This window comes from Haliotis asinina, chromosome 13, assembly GCF_037392515.1.
Source record: "Haliotis asinina isolate JCU_RB_2024 chromosome 13, JCU_Hal_asi_v2, whole genome shotgun sequence".
Lineage (NCBI taxonomy): Eukaryota > Metazoa > Mollusca > Gastropoda > Lepetellida > Haliotidae > Haliotis > Haliotis asinina.
In genome coordinates, this window is record NC_090292.1 from 9,968,390 (window position 1) to 9,981,733 (window position 13,344).

Here is a 13,344-nt window from a genome sequence, read left to right on the forward strand (position 1 = left end):
GAACTGGTCTGGGCACACTGACCTGGGCTGTTCATATGAAATAGACTGTGAATAGTGAGTGAGTGAGTGAGTTGAGTTTTACGCCGCACTCAGAAATATTCCCGCTATATGGCGGCGGTCTGTAAATAATCGAGTCTGGACCAGACAATCCAGTGATCAACAACATGAGCATCGATCTGCGTAATTGGGAACCGATGACATGTGTCAACCAGGTCAGCGAGTCTGACCATCCCGTTAGTCGCCTCTTACGACAAGCAGAGTCACCTTTTATGGCAAGTGTGGGTGGTTGAAGGCCTATTCTACCCCGGGACCTTCACGGGTAGACTGTGAATAGTGTACCGCCCCAGTCTCGTCTACTGAACGTGAGGTACTGTTTTCACCTAGCCAGACATGTCTGGAGTAATAAATATATAGTGCTGTAACTATGCATTAAATCCCTAAGACACACAAAACCAAGTTTTGTGTTGTTTCAAATCACGGCATTTCAGACGTGGTGTCTTCACTGTAATATGACACGAAACATGTATGTTGAATACACCATATATCCTGTAAAATAACAAGTATTTTCAGTTGTAAAATAGCACGAAGCATATGTGTTGTGACTTATCATAAAAGTTAGAGTGGCCACATCTGAGGTTTTCTTCCGCTTCATGACCGTGGCATTCAAGTTTGGATGTGCAGCTCAGCATTTCCATCTAGTTGGGCGCAAGGTCTACACACACTACTGGTGTAGAGGGTGGTTCCCTGAGCTGGCGTTGTTCCAGACACTTCAGTCGAGCTATATAAAAGCCGTTTACCGAGCGGCGAGGCAGTTGCCTTCCTAGCTGCGAGTTGTTCTGTTGGAACAATGGAGCTATCAACAGTTGTATTCCTGAGTCTTGTATTGTGCGGTATGGGAGATGTACATACTGGTGACAGTTTGGAAAGTCTGACTATACGTGTGGAGGTGGTTGAACAAGACCTTAGCTTTTGGAAATTTTCAAATACTAAAAGTGTGACTAAACTGACGAAGAAATTTAAGGTTTGGAAGGAGTCCCTGAAAAAAGAACTGACTTCAACAATCCTTCCTTCATTGCTAAAACCTCTCGTAGAAAAAGAGATTACAAACATCCTGACTGAAGATGATATTGGGCATCGGATCACCGGACAAGTTCGCGATGAAGTTCACACCCTAAAGGACAACGTGCAATACATAAAGACACAACTTCGAGCAATAACACGAGACGTAAGGCATGTTGAGCGGGAAAGAGACACCTACAGAAAAAGTGTAAGAAAAGAACGTAGAGAGTTGACCAAAGACATCCGGGCTCAGGTGAATCAGACAGTACTTCGTGCAACCTCATGTGCACGGATGCTGACATCACTACTCAGTCAGACCATTAGTGACCAGTTTGACACGAACCAGACACTCGCTGGCCTCACACAGGACTTTAGGACGCTGAATACCAGTTATGTGGTGACGGAAAAAGAAATAAAATCATACGGGGAGGGCTTGCAGGAAATGAAGAGAAACGTATCCTCAGATATACAGAGTTTAAACATTCAACTGAATCAGAGCATTGGTGACCAGTTTTACATAAACCAGACACTTGCTGGCCTCACACAGCACTTCAGGACGCTGAATACCAGTTTTGTGGTGACGGAGAGAGAAATAAAATCATACCGGGAGAGCTTGCAGGAAATGCGGAGAAACGTATCCTCAGATATACAGAGTTTACACATTCAACTGAATCAGAGCATTAGTGACCTGTTTGACACAAACCAGACACTCGATGGCCTCTCACAGGACTTCACGACGCTGAATACCAGTTGCTGTGGGATGAGGAAAGAGATCAAGGAGCTTTCAACCACGACGTATCCTGGAACGACAGGTGAGACTTTTAGCCGAGATTTCTTGCTTAATTAGCATTCTATTTTGATATGGCAATCGAAATATATGAGAATAACATTAATTTGTTTGCCAGCCTAGAGTTCATGTGACAGGCCAACATAGGGTTCATGTGACAGGCCAACATAGGGTTCACATGACAGGGCAACATAGGGTTCACATGACAGGCCAACATAGGGTTCACATGACAGGCCAACATAGGGTTCACATGACAGGGCAACATAGGGTTCACATGACAGGCCAACATAGGGTTCACATGACAGGCCAACATAGGGTTCACATGACAGGGCAACGTAGGATTAGGATGGCATGGCAGCAAAAAGTTTAGTGTACACGTCAACATTGAGTTTGTGCATGAATAAATGAGCTTTATTTGATAACCTGGGCTTACAATGCATGTAAACGTTGGATTAGCATGCAACCCTTCTAAAGGGTTTACAAGACATGTAAATGTTAGCCAAACTAGGGCTTGCAAGGCATGTAAGCCCTAATTTAGCAGGTATAGACAATCTCGGGCTTAACAAGGCATATTAACGTAGAGTTAACAGCTATGACCCAGAATACATAAGGGCTTACAAGGTATATTGACGTAGAGTTTACAGCTATGACCCAGTGTATGTAAGGGCTTAACAAGGTATATTAACGTAGAGTTAACAGCTATGACCCAGTGTACATAAGGACTTACAAGGCATATTGACGTAGAGTCAACAGCTATGACCCAGTGTACATAAGGACTTAACAAGGCATATTGACGTAGAGTTAACAGCTATGACCCAGTGTATATAAGGGCTTAACAAGGCATATTAACGTAGAGTTAACAGCTATGACCCAGTGTACATAAGGGCTTAACAAGGCATATTAACGTAGAGTTAACAGCTATGACCCAGTGTATATAAGGGCTTAACAAGGCATATTAACGGAGAGTTAACAGCTATAACCCAGTGTATATAAGGGCTTAACAAGGCAAATTAACGTAGAGTTAACAGCTATGACCCAGAATACATAAGGGCTTACAAGGTATATTGACGTAGAGTTAACAGCTGTGACCCAGTGTATATAAGGGCTTAACAAGGCATACTAACGTAGAGTTAACAGCTATGACCCAGTGTATATAAAGGGTTACAAGGCATATTGACGTAGAGTTAACAGCTATGACCCAGTGTACATAAGGACTTACAAGGCATATTGACGTAGAGTCAACAGCTATGACCCAGTGTATATAAGGGCTTAACAAGGCATATCAACGTAGAGTTAACAGCTATGACCCAGTGTATATAAGGGCTTAACAAGGCATGTTAACGGAGAGTTAACAGCTATAACCCAGTGTAAATAAGGGCTTAACAAGGCAAATTAACGTAGAGTTAACAGCTGTGACCCAGTGTATATAAGGGCTTAACAAGGCATATTAACGTAGAGTTAAGAGCTATAACCCAGTGTATATAAGGGCTTAACAAGCATATTGACGTAGAGTTAACAGCTATGACCCGGTGTACATAAGGACTTAACAAGGCATATTAACGTAGAGTTAACAGCTATGACCCAGTGTATATAAGGGCTTAGCAAGGCATATTGACGTAGAGTTAACAGCTATGACCCAGTGTATATAAGGGCTTAACAAGGCATATTAACGGAGAGTTAACAGCTATAACCCAGTGTATATAAGGGCTTAACAAGGCAAATTAACGTAGAGTTAACAGCTGTGACCCAGTGTATATAAGGGCTTAACAAGGCAAATTAACGTAGAGTTAACAGCTGTGACCCAGTGTATATAAGGGCTTAACAAGGCATATTAACGTAGAGTCAACAGATATGATCCAGTGTAGATAAGGGCTTACAAGGCATATTGACGTAGAGTTAACAGCTATGACCCAGTGTACATAAGGACTTAATAAGGCATATTGACGTAGAGTTAACAGCTATGTCCCAGTGTATATAAGGACTTAACAAGGAATATTAACGTAGAGTTAACAGCTATGACCCAGTGTATATAAGGGCTTAACAAGGCATATTGACGTAGAGTTAACAGTTATGACCCAGTGTATATAAGGACTTAACAAGGCATATTGACGTAGAGTTAACAGCTATGACCCAGTGTACATAAGGACTTAACAAGGCATATTAACGTAGAGTTAACAGCTGTGACACAGTGTATATAAGGGCTTAACAAGGCATATTGACGTAGAGTTAACAGCTATGACCCAGTGTATATAAGGACTTAATAAGGCATATTGACGTAGAGTTAACAGCTATGACCCAGTGTACATAAAGACTTAACAAGGCATATTGACGTAGAGTTAACAGCTATGACCCAGTGTATATAAGGGCTTACAAGGCATATTGACGTAGAGTTAACAGCTATGACCCAAAGTATATAGGGACTTAACAAGGCATATTGACGTAGAGTTAACAGCTATGACCCAGTGTACATAAAGGCTTAACAAGGCATATTAACGTAGAGTTAACAGCTATGACCGAGTGTATATAAGGGCTTAACAAGGCATATTGACGTAGAGTTAACAGCTATGACCCAGTGTACATAAGGACTTAACAAGGCATATTGACGTAGAGTTAACAGCTATGACCCAGTGTATATAAGGGCTTACAAGGCATATTGACGTAGAGTTAACGGCTATGATCCAGTGTATATAAGGGTTTAACAAGGCATATTGACGTAGAGTTAACAGCTATGACCCAGTGTATATAAGGGCTTAACAAGGCATATTGACGTAGAGTTAACAGCTATGGCCCAGTGTACATAAGGTCTTACAAGGCATATTGACGTAGAGTTGACAGCTATGACCCAGTGTATATAAGGGCTTAACAAGGCATTTTGGCGTAGAGTTAACAGCTATGACCCAGTGTATATAAGGGCTTAACAAGGCATATTAACGTAGAGTTAACAGCTATGACCCAGTGTACATAAGGGCTTAACAAGGCATATTAACGTAGAGTTAACAGCTATGACCCAGTGTATATAAGGGCTTACAAGGCATATTGACGTAGAGTAAACAGCTATGACCCAGTGTATATAAGGGCTTACAAGGCATATTGACGTAGAGTAAACAGCTATGACCCAGTGTACATAAGGGCTTACAAGGCATATTAACGTGGAGTTGGCGGGCATAACCCAGTGTACATGCGAGCTTACAAGGCATATTAACGTTGTGATAGCAGGCATAACTCAGTGTTTATAAGGACTTACAAAGCATGCAAAGGTTGGGCTAGCAGGTAAATCCGACACAGCATATTTATCTGCAGTCAGCAGTCAAGGCCCGGTGTATATAAGAGCTTACATGTCTGCTTGTCTGTTTGAAAACAAAGTAACACCAAACATCAAGATCAGCCAGTATGTCTAGATCATTGACCATTCTGTATATCGAACCTCCACCCAGCTTGACAGCTGTTGCTCCAGTCTTTTTAGTTTTATGCCTGGCATTATTTGTATTAGTAATTCTCACGTGTTTAACGCTGATGTTGTGAGTGTACTGCCTGTAAAATTCGAGTTTCAACTCTGCTGTTATCGCACTAATTCATCTCTGTATCTCTACATATTTGAGTGAACTTACTGATTCAGTTAGGAACTGGACATCAGAGGTATAGTTGTCATGAAAATGATGAAATAAATCACCAGCTTATTACTATTGGGTGATACCATGACAAGCGCTGTGCATAGATAGAAACCCATGGTTTACCTTCATTTATTTTTGTAGTACACAATAATCATGACATGAAATTAACAGGCGACTAACTACGACCATTTGAATAGGCGGACGCCTTATGGCTACTGAAAATACATGTACGATACACTTGTTATATCGCCACCGTTTTGTGGAGGAGAAATTTAATCCATGGCGCAATATAACCACATAAGACAGTTAGAGACCCTTTGGAAAAGAAAAGAAAACAAGTCTTTTTATGCGTCGCAGTTGCACAGCGCATGTACACTCGCACATAAATACAACATACATGATATCTATGGTGGACTCTGTCTCGGTATGTACTTCACACCTAGACCCTAGATGCCGAGATCTTCACCTAAAACAAATTGCCTTATATGTACAACAATGTTGACGCATGACATCACTAGCGTTGACCTATTTCTTACAAAATGGCGGCTTCATAGACAAGGGGGCATATTATTTGCGAGGACTCAGTGACCGTGTGTACATAAATATGAGATATAAGTAATCAGAGTCAGGCACCTAATCGCCAGCTCACAAAGTCAGCCACCTAGTCTACTCAGCTACAGCGACGTGGGTATCGTACTAGAATTTGTACTTTACCAACATGGCGTAATCCCAAATATGATATATGTTACATTTGACCACTTTCTAACTGGCATTGTGCAATTCTTTTGAGTTGCATTGCATTCCAAATCATTGCATTGTATCTATGTTTAACTTCCTGTCTTGCTACGATGCTCTTTCTATACATATTCTAAAGGTACTAAGCCATGACGAGCAATGAATAGACGTCTGGATGTCGTAACATTTCAGAACATGACATGCAGTGTAAAATCGGAATTTGCTATTGTTTACATTTGAAAAAAGCACAGCGTTTGTTTTCAAATCAATTAGCTTTCGTTTTATTGAAAGAATTGGTATTGGTGACAAAGACCAGTTGTAGTTTAATTCTAAAACGTAACGGGAATCGAGGTCCTGTAGAATTTATCTTCCCTTCATAGGTGCGCTGTTCCGGACGGTCCAGACTTAAAATGACGACACATGTGTATGCGCGATGTGTGCCTTACGTGTTACTATTACCAGGGATAATCTACAACTATATAGTTTGTCCCTGCTATTACATTTAGAGACAGTTGACAACTGTAGCTTTCACCTTCGCTGGTAACGTTCACTCCTGTGCATTGACCGTATATCTATTCCCTCTCACGATGATACATCAAGTGTTATATCCTGAAACATATATTCCATGATTCTGTGATACACCTGGGATAGTCATGACTGCTTACATTGCAAGAATGGCGATATGGCAGTTCGAAGCGAGCAGCTGGAATCAGCTGATCGTTTTCAGGTCATGTTTTGCAATCGGTAATTTAAGTCTGGCACTAGATGTCTCAGTATCACACATTTAAAACTGCATCATTGTATATGTACTCAAATCGCTTTAGTATTACGGCCGATATGGGTGTATTCATGTAATTCACTACGGCGTGAAGCTGATGTGCATGAAATGTGAAACGCTGAAAGTTTTCTTATGTAAATTTCATGGGTGGTACAAGATGGGGTTGAGTTTTTTGACAATACAAATATTTAGCAGGTACAGAGAGAAGTGAGAAACAATGGACAAGTAGTTGTAAAGTAACAGTAACGGACGAATTATGTCAATAATCGCCTACATGTACCCAATTTTCAAATGCGATAAACATGAACATAACTAAAATCAACTTTTTTATGTCTGTAACGGTTTGTGATGCATGAAATATAAAATCAATGTATGGATAAATAATGAACAAAAACACTGCAAAATTCTACAATGACTGCGTTTTAATTATCCTGAATTACGGGTATAAATTAAAATGTTTTGATTTTATTAAGTTTTAATAGAAGGAAATAATATTGAAATACTAATTTATTTAATATACTATTTCAGATACAGAAGAAGTAAAACCACCATTAGGTTAAGTACTCATTCAAGGGCACTTTCCAAATTCTATTTGTCATTACACAACTAAACAATACATATATTCATATTGATAACATATTTCAGTCTCTAGCATATTAAATGACACGGTTAAGTGTTGTCAGCATCAAATGGTTTACATTTTCCTGCAGTGTCTACATAATAAAGTCAATATCTTTTCGCACACAATGGTTAAAGAATTACCGTTGGAAATAACTCAAGGGTTGATAACATATACAAAGCATTTTCATAGATGCCACGACTTGCTAGTTCAACTAGCACTTCCTCGGGTTCTGTCATAGGAAATGCCGTGACAATATAACCGATTTTTCATGGCGTTTTCAGTCTTTATTAATATCATGTAAAGTCGCACTGCACTTGGGAATCAAACAAAACATGCTTTTCTCAAGTAAAAATCAAAGCAAAACGTGTCAGTTAATGGCTTTTTGTCGTCACCGATAGGCATTTTTTCAAATGAAGGTGGCCAGGGCAACGTGTAAACGTGGTTCTGTCTGTACATGTAGCAAGTTGTCGCAGCGCACATTGAGTCGAGAACTAGATCACAAGCAAGAAGTTGGACCATGGCTTATAAATCATTTCACAAGGAGAGTTATTTGCAGAAAGTGACTTTTCAGGCTTTTTCAGAATGTGACTTTCGAATTTCAAGCAGAAACGTGATTTTGTAAATACTACCCAAGATAGCGGAAAGCACACTTCGGCGTTCGTGTAAGTGTATTTCTGGGTTCATCGGCAACGGCAGTAGTGATTTCATGAAAACCTGATCTGCGATTTTTTAAATCAAATACACCTGGTAATTATCCTGTTTTGACATTTCGCAAAAAACAGCAAGTAATGCTGCGATAAAAGAGCTATATTTACGATGAAGCCTGTTTTGAAAGGTAATTTTAATCACTTTGTCTGAGATAATAGTGAATGGTATCACAAAACAGGAAATTACCCACAGAATTGAAAACTGTGTAATATGTTTGTGTGCTTCATATGTTTAGAATTTTTGTGGAATTTAAACTGAGGATTGAAGTGGAACGACATATATGTCCCTGTGACATCCAGGGGGCTAAACTGAGGTGGGAATGTCTGCCTACACGTAGGACAACATACATTAAAACCAGCATACACTAAATATGGGTATCTTTTTTTCACACTAGACTGAGATATGGAAAAGCTTCTATACTAAACACAACAGGTTCAGAAAACCAGTTAGTTTTTCAAGGTTATACTTAGGGGTATTAGCTCAATTCAAGTATCTCAATGTCCTTGGTTGACAGAGTGATCGCAACTATTTACACCCAAAGGCTTTGAGGTCTACTAATATCCATGTATGACCTATTTTGAAAGTAAACTTTTATATTTTTTAAACAAATAAATTAGGAATTAAGCCATACAAACAGCCGGTGAATTACACCAAGGTAAGAAGTGTCCGATATGCTAATATATAATTGTCCATGTCATGCCACAGGTAACGTGAACTGTATCAGAAAAACTAAAACAAAACTAGAGAGCAAACATGGGACGATTGGAAATATTTCCATATAGTGATGGTGATCAGTCCAAGTAGTCGAGCGCCAAACGTTGTCGTGCTCCTAGCCTAACACGTCACAATGACGTCATAGCTGGCAGGTCTGCTTCGTGGCGTCGCCAGTAAAAGCATTTCTCAACTAGCAGAGAGATGTGTCGCTCGTGTTAGGACGTGCGTTATTGGTGGGTAAGTTCTCAGCTTACGATTTTAAACTGATTTGTGGAATTAGATGAAATAGTGTAAATGTATATTATATGACTGCTGTGAAGCAGCATGAATGGTGTAGGAACCAAGTGTTTGCTTCACACAATGTTTACACCCAGACCTGTGTTTAGCCTGTCACCGACGGGGGACGATGGAGGGTCGGGGAAAACATAACAACGCAGCGTTTCACCTGATAGACTGGTTTAATTTAATCAGATTATGTACTCTTTCCTACCGTTACCCCTGACCTGGTGGGATTTACATCCTACATCTGTCCACTCCAATATTTCATTTCAAATGTAATGTACAGTGTGTTTTTTTTTACTCGGGGCTGCTGCATTACATTGACCTACAACCCCGCTGTAGCACACGGCCAAACGTATCCTCGTGCATTTTTGCACCAATTAAAACAACAATTCAATGGAAAGTAGATTATGGAAGTCCTATTGGGCTGTATTTTCGTTATTTCTAACATTGAAACAGACGAAGCATGTCCGACAACCGACATTTCGACCTTTACCACCCTTGTCGTTTATCAAAGCACACTGTTTCCATTGACAAGTACAGTTGTGTCAGCTGCAGTGTCCGCCTCGGTAAGCAGTTGTTTGACAATTGCTCTGTGTGCCACTATTACTCGGTATTCTGCTATTTTGTGAGAGTTTCACAGAGTTTGACACAAATTACAACTGTGTTGCACAAACATCGAGTCAGGTTGCCCTGTTGTCCTTCCCACTGTTTGGTAAACATTAGCGTTAATGCGCTTCACTTTAGAATTTACAGAGTTGCCTAAAATTGCAGGTACAGTTAACAGAGAGAGTAGGGTTAGGACATCTAGGAAAGGCAATTTTTAATATTCCAGCCACGGTTACTGAATTCAAACTAAAACGGTTGTCTTTCCATAAAGAGGAATTATGAGTAAGTAAAGGTGCTGAAGTAATTGTTTGTTTATCTATTAACACACAATGTGAACATAATATATGCTTATATATGAAGTCCCCGTATTTGCATCGCTAACCTAACCTAGCTCTGAGGGTGAACTGATTGTTTTGTTGTCACTGTTCAAGTGTATATTTAACACACACACAAAAAAAAGTCAGACATCTATACAATTCAAACATTTCAGCAAATAGGATCCCAACTGTTATCAAACAGTCGATGCGCAATGGACAGCTTATTAAATTTACTAAATGAAGCTGTGAAAATATATGTAGGAAATGAAATATCCATCAAATTAAACCATCTGTTATAACAGATGTATTTGGACATACTATTGAAAGGCAAAACATTTGTGGAAAGCAGAACCTGAGGCCAGAAGTCATAGAACTATTTTATGTACATGCATAGTTTTCTGATTAAAATATTCCCTGTTTCAGCGTCGACTGACCCGAGCCGGAACAACACGTTTCCACCAGTGCCAGTAACGACACAAGACCAACAGGGTAGGTGGGAAAACCCAGCAGGCAGGAAATGCAGTTGTTAATTCTCCCTGTATTTACCACACTGATGTATATGCCCGTGGTGATTTTGACTTGAGAGATGAATCTCACTCCGGTACCAATCGACGTTGTCAATCACAGAATTTCAAACTGTAAAAAGTAATATAAAAAAGTAACACTTTTTTCTTGCTTTAAAGATTCATCTCAGTCAACTTGAAAGATATATGATTAATACTCTTTTTCCATAAGATATGTATGTAGAATTTAATCATACATAATATTGAAAGGCAAAACATATCAGGAAAGCGAAAACAGACCAGCAGTAGAAATGCTTATGTGCTATGTATAGTGTTCTGAACACCATATTCCCTGTTTCAGCCTCCACGACTGACGCAAGTGAGAATCTGACACCCAGCAAGACGGTTCCACCGCCGCCAGTGACGACACAAGACTCTGACACACACGGTAGGTTGGAAAACACAGCACCAACATTTGTACTGGCTTTATCAACTCGTAAAGTTCAACACACATCAACACTTTGAAGTCGTACACAAAATAATGCAGAACTTCTGACTCTAACAGAAAGTTGCATATTAAACACGCAGTCGTTAATTCCAGAAACCACATGTTGACATTCCCGTCATGTTGGTTGTTGTCAGCCATGATGGAATTGTTTAAATGACGTAGCAATGTACGAGTCACGTATCAACATCATGTAAACATTGTAGATGTGAGACAAAGATGTCAGGTTAAGACAGTTTACTTTGTGTTACAGCGACTCCATCACCAGCAGCAGGCCGCGACCTCTACTACGCCAGCAGGGACGGTGACCTGGAGAGAGTGAAGCGGATCCTGGCCGAGGGTCACGTGGACATCAACTATAGAAGAGGCAGCTGGACACCGGTGATGGCGGCAGCATGGAAGGGACACAGTGACGTGGTGCAGTTCCTGGTGGATAGAGGGGCTGATGTGTCACTGGTGGACGGGGGCGGTGACAACGTCCTTCACTGGGCCTGTGCAGGTGGACACCTGGAGACGGTGAAGCTGATCGTGTCCATGAACCTGGTGGACATCAACGTCAGGAACAACTACGGGAAGACAGCGGCCGACATAGCGAGAGTCTGGGGACGTCAGCGAGTCGTGGATCTCCTGGTGTCACGTGGTGCACACTAGACAGAGACGGAGCACATGTCGTTACTGACGCGGTGTGGTGTGTGCCGTTCACGTAGTCGTGGGTCACGATTCAGGTGGCTTCCTTTTTTCTTTTTGAATCTAAATAAAAGTTGTTGAATGTATTTTCAGACATTTTGTCATGTTTTGTCTTTGGAACCTCGCATGATCAGGTAGGAAAATTGTAAACTGAGTATAAACATAAACGGTGAGTGATTGTACATGAATGTCGCCCGTCTTAACGTAATTCTGTGTTTATTTATCAATTTTAATAATTGTGTTCTGAGAATATCGCGAATCGTGAAACAACAATTTGTTTGTTTACATGTCGCTGCACTCTGTGACCTCAGACTAAGCCGAGGTTCACCCAGCTGACGTGGCGCCATTTGTACAGTGACAGTGACGTCACAAACATACAGAGGTGCTGGGTCGTCTTCTCAGCCGGCTGCCTCACAACACAAGCGGTGTTACTCAAATACCAGGTCGTCGCTTCTGCTTAACAAAGGGAGAATGGTAGTCTGTAGCTGATTACTGTAGGATTTAACCAGTTCTCTTATTTGACTAAACATATAATATACAAAAATAAACTGAAAACAATTATCACCAGAAACATCCCAGTTTTATTTATTCATGGATGCCAGAAGGACAAATACATCCACCCACTGGATCTCTGCTTCTCAATCTAACATTCTGTTTTCAGCTAAAATACAATTATTGCTGAAATGACCGCCGTTTTGACATATGACGAATTCGTCATTCGCGTCATCGTTTACTGTATGTATGCTTGTAAATGTAAATCTTGCATATTTATACACAGAACTCAATTTTGAGTGAGTGAGTTTAGTTTTACGCCGCGCTCTATGGCGGTGGTCTCTAAATAATCGAGTCTGGACCAGACAGCCCAGTGATCAACCAAATGAGCATCGATCTGCACAATTGGGAAGCGATGACATGTGTCAACCAAGTCAGCGAGCCTGACCACCCGATCCCGTTAGTCGGCTCTTACGACAAGCATACTCGCCTTTTATGGCAAGCATGAGTTGCTGGAGGCCTATTCTACCCTGGGCCCTTCACGGGTCGAACTCAGTTTTGAAAACAGCTATTTAGTGAGCAGTGTCATGTGTGTTTTGTCAGTGAAGTCCCATCCATAAACAAGGGATAAGCCTTTAAATCGTCTCGGTGACAGGCAAACAGAGACGCCAAAATGAGCTTTACGTTGTACAGGTGTATTTGATAGTGTGAGTGAGTGAGTTAGCTTAGATTTACGCCGCTTGGAGCAACATTCCAGCAATACCCTGGCGGGGGACATCAAATCGGCCTTGTTGAGTCAACCTCGACCAGCAACAACCTTGACTTCACCTGTCCTGCGGTGTTTCTTTCACGTACTTGCTGATGACGCTGTGACAGACGTCAACAATAAACAAGCAAACAAATAGTTAGGAAAGGAAGAGTCTGATTACTTTACTTCA

The 13,344-nt window shown here is 40.8% G+C and overlaps 1 protein-coding gene across 1 annotated transcript; it reads left to right on the plus strand.

Annotated features, from left to right (window-relative positions):
- Positions 1-827: 827 nt before the first annotated feature.
- LOC137260331 (uncharacterized) lies at positions 828-12,008 on the plus strand. Its single transcript, XM_067798010.1, has 4 exons — positions 828-1,871; positions 10,643-10,708; positions 11,084-11,170; positions 11,481-12,008. The coding sequence occupies exons 1-4, from the start codon at positions 848-850 to the stop codon at positions 11,876-11,878; spliced, it is 1,575 nt and encodes a 524-aa protein (XP_067654111.1). The 5' UTR covers positions 828-847; the 3' UTR covers positions 11,879-12,008.
- The last annotated feature ends 1,336 nt before the right edge of the window (positions 12,009-13,344 follow it).

Coding starts and splice junctions, on each gene's coding strand:
- LOC137260331 (XM_067798010.1), top strand. CDS start 848: ATGGAGCTATCAACAGTTGTATTCCTGAGTCTTGTATTGTGCGGTATG. Junction 10,709..11,083: donor AACGACACAAGACCAACAGG/GTAGGTGGGAAA, acceptor TCCCTGTTTCAG/CCTCCACGACTGACGCAAGT. Junction 11,171..11,480: donor ACAAGACTCTGACACACACG/GTAGGTTGGAAA, acceptor TTTGTGTTACAG/CGACTCCATCACCAGCAGCA.